Genomic DNA, 17,492 nt, shown 5'->3' with positions numbered 1-17,492 from the left:
TTATCCTAACATAAATCATTATTTTAGTTACATATATATAAATTCAGTGTAGTTATTTCAGCAAGAGCAATGCTAAATCCCTACAACACATGGCTCATGTTCTACAGTCTTTCGAGGCACAACCAACGCAGCAGGAGATAAATTGTCAGTTAGGAAGAACAGCCAGAAAGTCAGTTTGCAAAAAACTGTGCTGGAAAGGGAATAATAGAAAATCAGAAACAAAGATAGGTGCGAGGCCCATTGTGCAAAGCTTTAAATGCCTGGCTGAGAGATTTGCATTGTATCCTAAAGCATGAGCAAACACTTAGAGATTTTTCAATATGGTAATGACATAATCAGATATATATTTTGCAAATATCCGTTTGGTAACTTGGTGAACCTGGAGAGGGGAGAAACTTTTAGCAAGAAGACCAGTGAAGGCCTGCAGGAAGGCAAGAAGCTATGTGAGTGAAGGGAATCAGCGAGATTCGGCCATCCAGGGATGGGGGAAGAGAGAGAGTCAAGGCCAAGTCCAGTGTTGTTACACCTGGGGGACTGCAGAAATGGGGCCGTTTGGAGGAGGAATAGATTTGGGTTCTGTTCCATATTCTCTGGGTAGGGTATCCAGGTGGCAGCATTCAGCAGTCAGTGAACGGCCCATCCAGGCATTGAGGTTAGGGCTGGGGTCCCAAGAATGAGCAGCGCTCTCAAGGAATTCACATTGCAGTAGGGTAGACAAACCAAGTACGTGTGGAACGATGTTCTCCATGAACAGAAAAGGAATGAGGACAAACCTATGAGATGTCATGAGATCCACAGTAGCTGGAGGGGATCAGGAAAGGCGAGATGAAAGGAAGGCAGCAGAGCCTCCCAGGCTCCCATAGTGAGTGAGAGACAGAAAGAGAGCTAGTGAGGCTGGCAAGGCTGGCGGGGGCTTGAAATCTGCGACATAACAGGGAAGTCACATGATCACACTCAGCCATGGCGAGGCTAGCCTGGAGTGGCAGGGAGACCAATTAGGAGCTGTTTATCTAGGTGAGGGGAGAAGGACCTGAACTAAGGTGTGAATGGAGAGAAAGGGGCCTTAGAGGCTATCAAGTCAAATCCCCTCATTAAAAAAGATGGGAAAGCTGAGGCTGAGAGGTTAAGTGACTTACCCAGGGTCACCCAGCGAGGAAGTATCTGAGGCCAGATTTGAACATAGGACTTCCTAATATCCAGCTACCCCTCTGAACTTAATTTTTACCAACTGCTTTCTATTTTTTCCTAACAGTTCTTATTAAATAAGAGTTCAATCCTAGATACTTATGGTTTCAGGTTTATTGAACACTGATTTATTGAGATATCTGGTATTTTTTTTATTCTTTCTTGTCTCGTCTGTTTCATTGATTTACCTTTCTATGGTTTGACTGGTTCCAAATGATTTTGATGATTACTGCTTTATAATATAGTTAAAAGTCTGGAAGTGTGTTCTCCCTTTATTCCTTACTACTTCATTATTTGCTTTGATTTTCTAGATGTTTGGTTCCTTAAAATGAACTTTGTTTTTCTTTTGCCTATGTGGAGTATTCTTTTGGTAGTTTGAGTAGGAAAGTATATCATTAAATCTGTTAATTAACTTTGCTAATATTGTAGTGTTAATTATATTGGTATAACTTATCCAGGAAAGCTTCAGCTATTTAAGTTATTCTTTATTCCTTTAAAGGAGCATTTTGTAATTTTTTAATTAAAATTATAGTCTATTCTAAGTATCTTTTAACCTCTATACAGTATTCATTATTTTTTAGTAGTTTGACTCCCAAATATTTTATTCACTTTGTAGGTTTTTTAATATATATTTTCATTTAATCTTCACAATAATCATGTGAGGTAAGAGCTTTATTATTCCCATTTTATAAATGAGGAAATTGACCCTTAGAAAGGTTGAAGTGATCTATTTCCGAGTTGGATTTGAATTCTGATCTTTCTTACTGTATTTTTAAAAAATTGTTACTTATCTTTAGCATTCTATTCTTTTTAAATTTTGATTTCCAGATTTTCTCCCTTCCTCCTATCTCCTCCCCTACTCACTGAGAAGGCAAGCAATGTATCACCAACTATATATGTGAAATCATGTAAAACATATTTGCATATTAGCCATGTTGCAAAAGAAAGAAAATTATACATCTCACTCAGTTTAACAGTTCTCTTTCTGGTAGTAGAGAGCATTTTTTCATCAAGAGTTCTTTGAAATTGTCTTGAATCATTTTATTGATGAGAATAGCCAAGTCTTTCACAGTTGATCATCATTATAGCATAACTGGTACAGTGCACAATGATCTCTCAGTTCTTCTCATTTCACTTTGCATCAATTCATATAGATCTTGCAGTGTTTTTCTGGACATTGTCCTTTCCAAAAGCATAGTATTCCATCACAATTATATGCCAAAACTTATTCAGCCATTCACCATTTGATGGAAATCCCCTTAATTTCTAATTCTTTGCTACTACAAAAAAAAGCTGCTATAAAGCTTTTTGTACACATTGGCCCTTTTCCTTTTTCTTTGATGTCTTTAGGATAAAGACCTAGAAGTAATGTTTCTGGGTCATAGGATATGCACAATTTTATAATCCTTTGGGCCTGCTTCCAAATTGTTTTCCAGAACTGGTTGGACCAGTTCACTACTCCAACAACAGTTCAATGGTATACCATTTTCCCCCCAAACCCCTCTAGCACTTGTCACTTTTGATAGGTGTGAGGTGGTACCTCTGCATAGTTTTAAAATTTGCATATTTCTAGTCTATAGTGATTTAGAACATTTTTTCATATAACTTTAGAGGACTTTGATTTCTTCTTTTGAAAATTGCCTGTAAAAAATTTTGACATTACTTAATTGTCTGCAGTACATTTTAGCAAATGTAATTTCCCAGATGCACTCTCTCTCCCTCCCTCCCCCCCATCTCTCTCTCTCTCTCTCTCTCTCTCTCTCTCTCTCTCTCTCTCTCTCTCTCTCTCTCTCTCTCTCTCTCTCTCACTCTCTCTCTCCCTTCCTCCCCTCCTCCCTCCCTCCCCCCCCTCTAATTTTTTTTGGTCTGTTTTTACTTTGGCTTTGTCTGAGATCATGATTACTACCTCTGCCTTTTTTATTTCAGCTGAAGTATATTATATTAGATTCTGCTCCAGTCCTTTATTTTCACTTTGTGTATGTGTCTTTCCATTTCAAATATGTCTCTTGTAAACAACATTATTGTTAGATTCTGGTTTCTAATTCATTCTGCTGTCTCTGTTTTAAGGATGAGCTCATCCCATTCACATTCACAGTTTTGATTACTTCATCCCATTTTTTTTGTTTCTTCCTTACTCCCTCTTTTTATACTGTTCCTCCTCAAAAGTCTGTTTTATTATTCTAACCCCCTCCTTTATAGTTCCCCACCTTCTCTTTTCCCTCATAGTTCTTTATTGGGTAAATTACATTTTATACACAGCTGAGTATTTATTATTCCCTCTTTGTACCAGTTGTGATGAGTGAGCATTACCTTGTCCTTCACCCCCATTTTCCCTCCATTATAAAAGTTCTTCCTTGTACACCTCTTTTATGTGAGAAAATTGTCCCCATTCTGCCTCTTCCCTTCTCCCAGTGCATTTTCTCCTTCCTTAATTTTTTTTTTTTGAGATCATTCCAACATAATCACTTCACATCCATACCTTCTGGATAAGATCCTTTTTAACTGCTCTAACAATAATAAAAATTCTTAGGAGTTACTTATATCATTTTCCAATATAAGAAGATGTAAACAGTTTAACTTTATTGAGCCCCTTATGAATCATGTTTACCTTTTTATGCTTCTCTTGAGTCTTCTGTTTAAATATCAGATTTTTTATTTAGCTTTTTCATCAGGAATGCTTGAAAGTCCTCTATTTCATTGAATATTCGTTTTTTCAGGTAGATGATTTTAATGGTTATAATCCTAGCTCCTTTGCCTTCCAGAATATCCTATTCCAAGTCCTCTACTCCTTTACTATGAAAGCTACTAAATCTTCTCTGCATATGACTGTGATATCTAAATTGTTTCTTTCTGGCTGCCTGAAATATTTTCTCTTTGACTTGGTACCTCTAGAATTTGGCTATAATACTACTAAGAGGTTTCATTTGGGAATTTCTTTCAAGAAGTGATCAGTAGATTCTTTCCATTTCTATTTTACTCTCAGTTTCTACAATTTAAGGGCAATTTTCCTCGATAATTTCTTGAACTATGATGTCTAGGCTTTTTTTTATGGCTTCTAGTAGTCAATCATTCTTAAATTATCTCCCCTCAATCTAGTTTCCAAGTCAGTTGCTTTTCCAATGAGATATTTCACATTTTTTCTATTTTTTCCATTGTTTTGATTGTTTATTGTTTCTTGAAGTCTCATATAACACTTCCACTTTCCCAATTCTTTTTTTTAAATAATTTTCTTTTACTGAATTTTTATACCTCTTTTTCTTTTGGTCAGTTCTACTTTTTAAGGAGTTCTTATCTGTAATGAATTTTTAAACATCTTTCCAGTTGAACAATTTTGCATTTTAAGGCCTTCTCTTTGGTGGATTTTTGTGCCTCTTTTGCTATTTGGCCTCTTCTTTTTTTTTTTTAAGATGTTTTCCCCGTATTTTTTGGTGCCTCTTCCATTCCAACCTATTAATTCTCTTTTCATAATTTTTTTAAACCCTTACCTTCCATCTTGGAGTCAATACTGTGTATTGGCTCCAAGGCAGAAGAGTGGTAAGGGCTAGGCAATGGAGGTCAAGTGACTTGCCCAGGGTCACACAACTGGGAAGGGTCTGAGGCCAGATTTGAACCCAGGACCTCCAATCTCTAGGCCTGGCTCTCAATCCACTGAGCCACCCAGCTGCCTCCTCATAATTTTCTTACATAACTCTCATTTATTTTCCCAATTTTTCCTCCACCACTCTTTAATTCTTCCAGAAATTCTTGTTTGGCTTGAATGCAGTTAGCATTTTTCTTTGAGGCTTTTTTGATAACTTTTCACATTTTTTGTCTTCTTCTGAGTTCATGCCTTGATCTTCCCTTCTACCATAGTAGTTTGTTGTGCTCAGATTCTTGTTGTTGTTATTTACTTATCTTCTAGCTTATTTCTTGTCTTTGAACTTTATGTTAAAGTTGGGCTCTGCTCCCCTTGGCATAAGGCACTATCCCAAGCTTCAGGCTTTTTTGTGCTTCTGTTTTCAGAACTAGTTCTGGGTCCGTGGGGGTGGGGGGTGGGAGGGGAAGTGGAGTGGGGGGATGTAGTAGGGTCTGCAAGTTGATGCTTCCAAGGTAATATAATCCTGGGAGAGGTGTGGCCACTGCCCTCCTGGTCTGAGCTTGGGTCTTTACCAGGGAAGGGCCCGTGGTCCTGCTGCTGCAGAACCCTTGCTCTTCCTTGTGACTGACCACCAGTATTCCTTTCCATCCTAGAACTGTAGTCCAGAATTGCATATGAGCAGTAGAGTTGCCAGTCAGCACCAGCCGTACCCAGTGCATCTCTTTCTGTGTGGTTTTACATCCTCCCCATCTCTAGGCTAATGGCTCTCAAAGCTGCTGTGATTACTGCTGCCACAATAATTTGTATGGGCTCAGGACTGACCTCTGCCTGACTTCTCTCACCTCGTTCATGTTAAAGTTTCCAAGCTAGAAATGTCTCATTTCAACTTTTTGTTGGTTTTGCTACTCCGAAATTTGAATTGAGATGTTATTTTAAAGTTCTTTGAAGAGGGATGTCAAGAGATAGTCATGTGGCTGCCCCTAATCTGCCATCTTAGCTTCACCCCCTTTTGTAGTTATTTTGAATGAGACTTTCCTTTCTCTTGCCTTCTGACTTCTGTTATCTTATAGAAAAGCTATTGATTTTATAGCTTTATATTATCCTCTGCAACTTTGTTGAAGCTATTAATCACTATGATTTTTGAGCAATAAATTTGACTAAATTAGATTTTGTTCTTCCTCCTCTCCACAGGGTATATCCATGGCTTAGAGGACTGGGTTATACATCCTTAGGCATATTTTTACTGGGATTTTTCCTTTGGAATGTAGACAACATATTTTGTGAATCACTGAGGTAAGAAAAACAAAGTTAACCTCATTTTTTTTCTGAAGCACTGAAAATGTAAAGTGATAGGTAATTTTAAATATAGCATTATGTATTTTCTGCCTCACAGAGTTGGTTTAAGGAAAGTGTTTTGGAAGCCTCAAAGCCCTGATCATCATGCAGCGTATAGACATTTTTGACACACATTTCTAACATCTTGTTAGAAAAGTTTTACTCTAAACCCATTGAGAAAATATAGTAAAAGCACTAGTGGTTTTAATGATAGAAAAATAGAGAAACTTTTTATTTAAATGCATTTTAGGAAATAATCACAACAACCTGAGTCATAGATACTACAAATATCCGTGCTCCCATTCTACGCAGGAGGATTCCGAGGCTCTCAAAAAATGACCTACTTAGGATCAGAGTTAGAATGTGCTTGGAGAGGTAAGGCCTCCAGATTCTAGTCAATATTGTATGCAGTTGGTCAGAAAACTAAGATTCAGGCTAAGAAATGCAAAGATATCTGAGGGAATATCAAACCATACTCCCATGATTTCATAGGAATGTCCTGAAAAAGTTATCCTGCTTTGTCTTCTATTGACTGAGTCTAATAATGCATTTCTCAGCCAAGAGATGGCTTTGGATGGGGTATGAGCAAATAACACGTCAAAAATCCTGAATAACAACTCCAAAGAATTACATTCTTTGCTATGCATGAAAAACACATGCTTGGTGGTCCCCAGGACTATGTCATCAGGTAGTATATTTTTGTGGTTATACAAAAATGGGTTTATTCTATTTTTCCTCCCAATAGGAGCTTTCGAACAAAGGTGCCACCTTTTGTGGGTGTTTTTACGCAGCTACATGCTTGGTGGCACATTCTTACTGGCCTTGGCTCTTATCTTCACATCCTTTTCAGGTATGAAGTAGACATTATTTGGGAAGGAGAGGGAGGGAAGAACATAGCCAATGTAGTATAGTTGTATATGTGTGTTCCGTATTATATTCTATAATATACCCCTTGAGAGCCCAGTGTATGGAAGAGTTTTGGATCTCTAACCACATACAGCTCCTAGGGAATAGATGCTTAGTATGGATTGATTGAATTGAATCACCTGGGAGGGTCCGGCTTTTCAGCTTTCTTTTAACACTCTCCTGTGAATTAGCAAATCATATTATTCCTAGCATGTATGAGGACCCTAAGAAGTGGGAAAAGGTTAGTAGTTGCAGCATGAGGACTGGCTTTAAAGTCTGAACCTAGGTGGAATGGCAAACCTGGGTTGGGGCTCTCAATACCATTTGGGAGGGAATTGAATGACTTAAGAGAAGAAAGGATAGAACTGTAGCACTGTAGAGGAGACCACCATCCCCTCTAATCACTCAGGTTCACGACTCATTTGCTAAAACATGTCCGGCCAGGCCACCCCATCCCCTACTCAGCAAACTCCAGTGCTTCCCTGTTATCCCCAAGATCAAATTTTGTGTTTGAAGTGTAAAGCTTTTCACAGCCTGGTCTCTGATTTCTGGTCTTACCTTCTATGCTCCTCCACACCTTCTGCTCTCCAGCCAAAATAGTCCTCTTATTGTTTCTCACACTCTGTCTCCTATCTCCACACCCTCGTATTAGGTATCCTCTGGGCCTGAAAGGCTTTCCCTCCTCACTGCTGCTTCTTGGAATTCCAGACTTCCCATCTGCTAGGGCCTTCCCCTATGAGGCTAACTTTCATCTATCCTCTATGTTTCTGACTGTGCCTATTTATTAAATTATTGTTTTCCCTAATTTGAATGCAGACCCCTTGAGGACAAGGACAATTTTAGCCTTTCTTTTTATCCCTTGGACTTGGCACTGTGCCTCTTTAGAATGGAGTAGCAAGGCTTGGGCTTCCTACCTCATGGAATTTTTAGAAAAAGCTTTAAAAACACTGTGCCAGTATGAATGATTTTAGTAATTATTAACATAAATAATGTATCTTTAGGAATTTTTTCCCCCAGCTATTTCAAAAGTTCTAGTTAATCCTAAAATCTTTACTGATTAAAATATTCTCACTTATTATTTTTACTACAATTTAGATTTTTTTTAACCACCTTTGCCTTAGATCCTTAGGGAAAAAAATAGCCTCAATAGCCCCAGTATGCTTTATGGAATAGGGTGTTGTGGTAAACAGCTTCTATTTAAAATGGTAGTTTCTTTCAGTTTCCTCCTGTGAGCAACCCATGTCTCAATAACAAAGCTCTCCTGCCTGCTAAAAGTCAATGAGTACTGACACATACTCCACACATGGGGCCCCGCTTGCCAAGAGAACATAATGGAGGAAACATTTGAAATCAGTTTACCAACAACCTGGAGCATCTCAGGCTATTTTTGGTGGCCGAAGATACCTTTTCTGCATTGGGGACTTTCTGGTTAAAATAGCAACAGCCTCACATGCGGTCTCTCTTCCTTGGCTCTCTAAGCCCCACATCCGGAGGGCTTTCTCTTCCAACCTCTCTCTTCACTTTTCCCCATCCTCTGTGTCCACATGGGCCATCTTTGTCTCTTCCCTTTGAAATGGGATCTGCTTAACTCAAAATTGAAAAGTAAACTATGGATATTTTCATCCCTAACCTTTCTGTACTACATTTCCTTCATGATTATTTCTTATTGATGCTTTTGTTTTTACATCACAATCTTTTCAAGATATACCTTTATTCATGCCTCCAGAGAACCTCCTCTTATTGCAAAGAAAAAAAATGTATCAAGAAGATCTAACAGATGTGATCCTTGTGGCAGCATAAGCAGCCTTCCCCACCCAGAGCCCTTCCTTCTCCATTCCTTGACTGACAGTAACCTGACTGACAGTAACCACTTTCTGACTCATTTTCAAAATTGACCAGCATGTAGAGGAGGCCTCCAAGCTGACATGTCTGTCTAGATCACCTCTCCATGGTTTACTTTATGTGGGTACCTCATTACCTTTTCTGTCCTCCGCTTTCTCCTCCATAACATGGCAGGACTATGTTTTAGGAACACTAAGATCCTTTCCAGCTCTCAGGTGCTGTAGCCTAAGGCTGCTTTCAGCTCTCTTAGTCTCTAATCTAACACACCTCCTCTAGTTCTTGCATCTTCAGCTTCCAGAGGAGAGAGAAGCAAACCCCCTCCCTTGTGTGGTCAGCACTGTTCCCTCCTCAGACATCTGAGTGGCATCACTCCTTCCCCTTTGAACCCAAGTGACCTCAAGGATTTGAGGACATAAGTCTCTGTTAAATTTTTATTGGTTGTGCTGAATATTATATTTGGTGGTTGCCAGGGATTTAATTTCTAAATCCCAAAATGAATTACTAAAGTAGAATGGAATTTATGATAGTGTATTTACAACAGAGGGAAGATATTAAGGATGAGAGAAAAGGGAGGGAGAGGGAAGAGGAAGAGAGATCTCTGGCTTCCTCAGAGCTAGGTAGAAATTCTAAGGCCCTAATCAGGGAAAAGGAGTCTCAAGATGATGGGCCTTTCTCAGAGATTCACACCTCCAGAAAGGGAAACTAAGTCAGCCTTTACACTCACCACAGTGACTGTCTAAAAAGAGAGCAGTCTGAGGTCTCCTGCATGAGCTCCTCCAGGGTCGAGTTCCACAGCCAAGTCCGAGTGTCTGTCTTCCAGTCTCTCCTCCAAGTGACTCTTCTTCACTCCAAGTTTGAGAGACTGATTGATCCTCCAGTCCAACTCTGAGTCAGAGATCTCTCCATCTATCTCCCTTAGCCTCTGTGGTCCTCTATTTAAAGATCTTTTTCTCTTGTGTCACCTCCCCTAAATTTCACATCTACCAATCACAGCAGACACTCTCTCCAGGACTGCCCACTCTTTCACACATCAGTCACAGACCACCCACTCAATGCATGAAATGGGTGTTCACACCATTTTTGGTTAGATCATACCTTTTTGGGTTAGCTCATACTTTTTTTAGTTAGATCACACCTTTAGCAGTTAGTTTGCACCTTTCATAGTTAATTCGCACCTTTATTAGTTAGTTACTTTTTTATAGTTAAAATGGGTAGATCTACTTCAAATATTGAGTTAACACTTTTGGGGATTAAAATCTAAAAATTGACTAGGGATTACAATTCAGTCTTCCCAATAAAGGAAGAGCTAAGTACCTTCATTGTTACAATCAGGGGATTACAATTTAATCTTCACAATCAGGGAAGGAGCTAAGTATCTTCATTGTTTCAATCAGGGGATAGCCAAATCCAATCTTCACATCTCCATCCAAGGACAAGGGAGACCCCTCTCTTCCACAGACCAACTGCTATCATTACACAGTCAGGAATACTGACTCCATAAGCCTGATTGTTTATGGATCATGACTCAGAGGCAGCCTTGAATAGTGAAAAAGACTGGCCTTCCACTTCTGCTGCTTACTACTGAGTGGCCTTGGGAATGCTTTTCACCCTCTGGGCCTTGGGGTCCTGTCTATAAAAGAAGGTGGTTGGGAAGATATCTAATGTTGCTTCTATCCCTTCATCTATAATCCTAGGATCCCCTTAAGTGGACATATTGTTAAGTCTGTGACTCTCAATTCAGACCCAGGCTTTCTGATTCCAGAGTCAGCATTCCTGTACTGTATAGAGAGAGAAGAAAAAAGGCTGAGTGTTTCCCACTGAATGTTAACTGTCTCATTCAGATCAACACAGAAAGAACATGGAAAGACTGATAAAGGAGATGCTTTATTCATCTCCTCCCAGGCTACCCTGATTCCTGTCATGTGTTTATGGTGCCCTGACTTCCATTTCAGCTTAGCAAGCACATATTAGACACCTAATGGATACAAAGCACTGTTCTTGATGAGGAGGAATCTACAAAGGGTATTAATGCCCACCTCAATAATGGAAATGCCATAACACATGGTAGGTGGCTCAGAGAGGTATAGAGGGCATTGCTACATGAAATCCAATTTCTGTATTTGTTTCCAAGGTGGGGAGAGAGCACTTCTTCCTCACCACTTCTCACAGATGACACCAGAGTCATCAGTGACCATCAGAATGCAAAGCCTCTTTGAGAGTAAGCTCAATGAGGGCTCAGACTAGATTATTCAGGCTCTGTTCAGTCCCAGAGCACCTTAGCTTTATGGCTTTGCCATACAGTCTCTTTAAAACAACCCTAAGAGGTATAGAACTTGACAAATTTTATACTTTAAATTCATAGGGAAAATACTCTCCAAAATGGCTTCACTATTTTAGTCTGAATTTGGTGCTCTGGCAAACTTCTATAGGGTAGCAGGCATTGAAGTCCACTGCTTTGAGCAGCCCACACACATAACAACTAGTTACTGCTAATTATGATCCCACTCATGGCCAACTTTCAAAAGGAGTATAGTGGAATGTGGGGGAACATGGAGAGAAGATCTTGAAATCATTTTCAGAAAGACCTGGAATTATCATCCTGTTTTACAGACAGAGTGGTAAAATGCTTTCTTGACCCATAGTTGTGTTGCTTTAGGTCCACATCTGGTCTAAAACCCAGGTCTCCCAACTCCAATTCCAGTCAATAACTATGACTTTGAGAGATTAGATGACCTTCCTCATCTTCTCCATCAAACCTCATATAGTAACTTATTCCATTACATTCACTTTAATTTGCAGCGCTAGCACAGAGGGCAGCCTGGTCAAAGGCCTGGAGGCAGAAATGAAATGGCATGTATGCAGAACAGATTATGTGCTTTGTGCCAAGTCCTGTGCTTGACACTGGAGATGTGAAGAATTCCCAGAATCATAAATAAATCTATACCTATTTAAAGGGGATTTCAATGACAGAATTTGGTCTTTTCTTTACAAATACTTGGAAATTTTCTATTTTGTTGAATTCCCATACTTTCCCCTAGAAGTGTATAATCAGTTTTGATGGGTAGATGATCCTTGGTTGAAGACCCAATTCTCTTGCCTTTCTGAATATCATATTCCAAGCCTTGTGGTCCTTTAGTGTGGAATCTGCCAGATCTTGTGTGATCCTGATTGGTACTCCTTGATATCTGAATTGTCACTTTTTGGCTTGTAAAATTTTTTCCTTAGCTTGGAAGCTCTTAAATTTGGCAATTGCATTCCTGAGGGTTGTCTTTTTGAGGATTTAGTGTAGAGGGTATTCTATGAACTCTTTCAATGTCTATTTTTCCCTCTTGTTCAAGAACATCAGAGCAGTTTTCTTGGATAATTTTTTGTAGTGTGTTGTCAAGGTTTCTGTTTATTTCTGGGTTTTTAGGTAGACCAATGATTTTCAAATTGTCTCTTCTTAACCTGTTTTCTTGGTCATCTTCTCAGTGAGATATTTCATATTTCCTTCTATTTTGTCAATCTTTTCTTTTTGCTTTATTAATTCTTGCTGTTTTGTGATGTCATTGGCTTCCAATTGCCCAATTCTGGTCTTTAAAGACTGGTTTTCTGTTATAATCTTTTGATTTTCCACTATAATCTTTTGGTTTTCCTTTTTGGTTTGGTCTATCCTGCTTTTCATGGCTTCCAGCTGTTTAATTTTGGTCTCTAATTTACTTATCATTTAATTTGATTTCTGGGCTTCTTTCTCCAAGTTCCTGTCTTTTAAACTGTCATTTTGTTTTTGAACTATTTCCCACTTTTCTAGCCAATATTCTTCCATCTTTTTCATAAGCTCCAATTTAGATTCTTCAGGAGCTTGTGACCAATTTCCATTTTTCTGGGAAGGTTTGGATGCATTTATTTGTTCATCCTCTTCAGCTATTTCCTCTGTAGTCTGGATTTTTTCCTCCGTAAAAATTATCCAGGGTCAAAGCCTTCTTCTTGTTCTTCTTGGTGTTGGGAAGTTGTTTTTCCCAGGCATTGTTTGCCATCACTATGCTGGTTTTTCCTTCCCTTTCCAGTCTGAAGTCTGAGTGAGGAGAGAAGGCTTTCTGTGTATGGAGCTAAGGAATGAGGTTTTTCCCTGAGTCCACCCCTTGAGTCTCTGGAGCTTCTACTGTTTACAACCCTTCTCTGTGCTATCTCTGTGCCTAAGGTCTGCACTCTTCTGCCTGTTGGGGTCTCAAGTCTAGCTGCTCTCAGGGGTGGGTCTTTGGTGGTCTCTGCAAAGGACCTAGAGGTGCCCCTCACTCACTCACTGATTCTAGCACACTGGCTCCATAGGTGGGGTGGGAGAGGGTAGATCAGCTCTCATTTTGGTGGAAGCTATTTCACCCCTTTAGAGTATAGAAATGCCCAAATCCCATGTACCTTCAATGCTGTGCCTTATTGTGGAGTCCCTTCATTCATATGAATTTGGGTTTTTTGGCCTTTTGAGGTAGTCTATATCGGTAGGCGATGAGAAGTAGATTCCTGTGTCTAAACTGCATCCATGTTTACCCGGAAGTCTCAATGACAGAATTTGTATTTAAGCAAATTACTGGAGGTTTTTGAGGACAGAGAACTACAGTACTTGATTACTTTACCTTTGTAATGTAATTAAGTTACTTAACCCTATTTGCCTCCTTTTCCTCATCTTTAAAATGATCTGAAAGGGCTCAATTGATAAAGAGCCTGGAGAGGAGAGGGCCTGATTCAAGTCTGGCCTCAGGCATTTCTTACCTGTGTGACCCTGGGAAAGTCACTTAAACACTGTTTGCCTCAGTTTCTTCATCTTTAAAATTATCTGGCAGAGGAGAAAAACCTAAATGGATCATGAAGAATGGGACACAACTGAACAACAAAATGTAATCTTGTAATATTATACATTATGTTTATCATTCTCTGGGTTGATCCTGTCAAGGGTGCCACCATCCATCTTCCTGTAAGAATTGGAATATTTCTACCCTGATATATATTTTATAAGGTTTATTAGAAAGGGTAGATGGTTATTCCTCTAAGTAACCTGACCGTGTGCTGCCTAGCCTGCAAGTCCCTTCCTCCTTCCCTTCACCTGCCTGCTCTGTTCCTGACTTCTTCCTTCTCTTCTTGCTTCTCCTTCCCCTCAAGACCAAAGCCTTTTATTAATGTACAGCACAGACACAGATGCAAAACCTGGCACAACTGTGTTATGTCAGGAATGTTTGACAGACAGGTCAAGCTACTCAGGATGGGGAGGGAATGAACTTCCTTGACACATGCCCAGGCACCCACATTTACAACTTGAGAATCCTCCTTGATATCTTACATCCCTATACTTCACATGCACATTCAGTTACCAAATCTTACTGATTCTACTCCCACAACTCTCACCCCCATCCCCTTTTCTCAAGCACCCTCCCAATTAGTCTCCCCTTCCTCTGCCTCAGGTTTCCCGTGCCAGCTGTGCTCCACACAGCTGTCCAGCTGATCTCTGTCCTACTCAGTAAGCTCCCCGCGGCCTCTAATCAGATACAGACCCCTCTGCAAAGCGCCCTCTGCCCTTACTGCCTTCCCTTAGGGCATGCTGGGGTCCAGTCAGATGGGCTTTCTTGCAGTTCTTCATGCACAACATACACTCTCACCTCCATGCCTGTGCCTAAGCTGCCGTCCATCCCTCCCCTGGAATAGACTGCTTTCTCGCCTCTGCCTCTGGGAATCCCTGGCCACCTTCAGGTGCAGGCTTTGCCTGATCCTCACTTGCTCCCTGGCTGCTGATGCCTCCCCATGTCTTCTCCCACCCCAGAGTTCACTTTGAGTTTATTTAGCATGTACCTGTCTGGTAGAGAATAGTTGTCGAAAAAGAGGTAACAACTCACTAGAAAGGAAAACTTCCTAACAATGAGAATCGTCTGAAGTGGAAAGGGTCCTGCCCAGGAGCCAATTGGCTTCCGTGGGGCTGCCGCAGAGGGACCCCACCCAGCTGTGGGTTGGATTGGCTTGTAAGGTCTAAGAGATCTTTGTTCCAAACCCCCAGAGAGGGAAAGGGGTTTGCCCAAAATCCCACAGGAAACAAGTAGGGGCCCTAGCCTCTGGGGTCTCTTCCACGTGGAGATTTTCTGTCCTTCTAACTAAAATGCCCTTTTCCTTCTTTCAGCTTGTACACAAGGACACTTTATCTGAGGTACAGGCCAAAGGTGAAGGTAAGCCACGGTCTGCGTGCATTTGAATACAAAAATTCCCTGTGGCTTTGGGTCCAGTACTAGGATATGAGCTTCGTATCCGCCTTCCACGCGACAGTGTGGCCAAGGCTATTAAGCACAGCCAGCTTCTTAAGATTCATGCGGGATTCCCCCGATGTTCTAGACTAGGGTGTTCTGAGTCGCCCCTTTCTAGGAGCTCTATTGAAAAACGATTTTCTTCTTTCTCTCTCCCTAAACTCTTCCTGAATAGTTTCTCCTCGGGATATGGCCCACGATCCTGGTCGAGCCACCGAAGAAGCACATATGAGAAGAGGTCCCACGAAGAAAGCACAACCACGCACCGCCGGCCTGGTTGCCTTGGGAGATAGTCCCCAGACTTTTCAAGCTTCCGTATTAAACATTGGACCAGCCCTTGTGGTGCAAGGATGAATGTCTGACCAATACCACCAGGCCAGAAACGAGAGTGAGAAATGGCACACGGCGCTTAGTGTGTCATTGTCTCCCTCGCACTGTCTAAAAGGACACCCGTGTGATTTTCATGTATATATTGGAGTGCTGCAGAAATTGGGCTTCTATAATGAGCTGGTCATCAGTCATTGTCCAGTGGTCACTAGACAGCCGCTTTTCCCCCTTTGATCGGGCCTGATCTCTACTAGGTAACTTTTCCCTGTGGTTTTAAAGGAATATGCAGTCGAATAATGGAAATTGCTGGCTAGAGTGGCGCCGGCCTAAGTATCTCCCTCAGTGCTGAGTAGTGAACTTACTACCTATGTACATGCCCGCCTTCATTCGGACACTTGTAGAAGGAAGCTAAGAAGGCCGTTGCCAAATGAGAGGGTCCATCCCCAGGGTTGGCTTGAGCTCTGCCTCTTGGCCAGGGTTGTTTCTGCTCTCCTTGGGAGCCACACGTCCTTCCACCCCATCATGCAGGCACTTTCCACCCAGCACTGGCCCGTCCCGGACCACACGCTCCCCTCCCCAGAGCTCTAAGTATGTCAGGGCCTCCATGGCCCGGCTCACCCCGTCTCGTGTCCCTCTGGCCCAGGGCCCAAGTCACAAATCAGTCACTGACAGTCCTCCAGCTCGTGCTCCCCCTGCAGCGTTAGTTCCCTCCCAGCACCTCGGCGGCTTCTCTTCAAGGAACCAGTTCCATGTGCTGGGAAGATATTCTAATACCCTCTGAGGAGGCTGTGCCAAACCAAGCCCAGTAAACCAGGGCTGCAGCTGGATGTGGGGGCTGTGATTTGTGTTTCTTCCTTAGACTCATTAAAGGTGATGTCTCTAACACGCGTCGCACGGCTGCATCCAGCTCCTTCACCTCTCCGTAGCCCCCCCTACGTCTGCGTCCTGCTCGTCGCCTCCTCACACGCGGGGCAAGCCTGCCTCTGCTCTGTCCCGCTCTTTCTCCTGTGCTCACATTCTTTTCAGCTCCAGAAAACATCAGTGAATGATGGAGACTGGCTTTTCAAAGAATTCAGTCATTGCAAATTCTCTAAGAGGCCCGAGATCCCCGTGAGCTTTGCAAGGGGTGAAGTCATCAGAAGCTGGTGGTGTGGGAACCGTGTGGGTCTGTCCCTCTGCATCGGAGGGACATAGGCCGGAGGAGCTTCAGACAGCCTGGGGCGGCTCTGAATTCCCCAGGAATCGAGGTCTTGGCCAGGGCGTGTGACACGCAGTCAGCATGAGGCTCTCCGGCCTGGTACCTTGTCTCAAGGGGGGTCAGCGAGCACATGTGGACATGCTTGCTCCCAGCTGGTGTTTCCTTTGTTAGCAAAAGCTCATGCGCCCTGGGGGAGTCTGCTCTGCTCCTCTTATGCAGCCCACTTGTTAAAGACCTTGACCATTGTACAGTAGTCAATAAGTGGCCTTAACACAGATTTAATGTAAACCTGTCTCAGGATTGGGGGGATTCATTTTAAATGTTTTATTTGGGTGCCATTTTGCTGCTTTTTAAATTTTACTTTTCCCTTTTTCATTCATCCCAGTAGCCCTCGTTTTCTGCCCTTCAGCCCCCCCGGTGCAGCTTCCCTTCTCTTGGCCCAGGTCCAGGCCGCTGGCCAGGCTGAGCTCATACCCACGTCTGCATTTTGTTCATTTTCCTTCTTGGGAGACAAAACCTTATCCAAGGTTGGATGTGAGAGGAAGTCTTGGCTCTGGTTCTCTGTGCCTTAGGCGGGTGGGGCATTGAAGTGTTCCATACACAAGTCACTTCGCCTCCTGCCTCTTCCGTCCCATCTTCAGCTAGGCAAATGGTTCACCCCTATGGATCTTTTCTTGAAGAGGCCTTTGGACTGAGTCAAAAAACCCAGATCTGCCCATTCCACGTTCCCTTGGCCAGATCACATCCGCCCTCTGAACCTCAGTATTCTTCTCTGTTTAATGGGAATGATGATTGTACTCCATGCCTCTCAGGGTTGTTACGAGGAAAACATTCTATAAGCAGTAGAGCACCGTATAAATGT

General features: G+C 41.9%; 1 protein-coding gene across 2 annotated transcripts in view; it reads left to right on the top strand.

Annotated features, from left to right (window-relative positions):
- ACER3 (alkaline ceramidase 3) overlaps positions 1–16,315 on the top strand; it is a 208,853-nt gene extending 192,538 nt beyond the window's left edge. For both annotated transcript variants that reach the window (XM_001377978.4, XM_007490915.3), the window contains exons 8-11: positions 5,954–6,055; positions 6,843–6,947; positions 14,985–15,030; positions 15,281–16,315. In XM_001377978.4, the coding sequence (XP_001378015.1) occupies positions 5,954–6,055; positions 6,843–6,947; positions 14,985–15,030; positions 15,281–15,337 (310 nt within the window). In that variant the 3' untranslated portion in view covers positions 15,338–16,315. The remainder of the gene's footprint in view (positions 1–5,953; positions 6,056–6,842; positions 6,948–14,984; positions 15,031–15,280) is intronic.
- Positions 16,316–17,492: the final 1,177 nt, after the last annotated feature.

This window comes from Monodelphis domestica, chromosome 4 (assembly GCF_027887165.1).
Source record: "Monodelphis domestica isolate mMonDom1 chromosome 4, mMonDom1.pri, whole genome shotgun sequence".
NCBI classification, from domain to species: Eukaryota; Metazoa; Chordata; class Mammalia; order Didelphimorphia; family Didelphidae; genus Monodelphis; species Monodelphis domestica.
The sequence above is the reverse complement of the archived record's forward strand: the minus strand, read 5'-3'. Positions and strand labels throughout refer to the sequence as shown.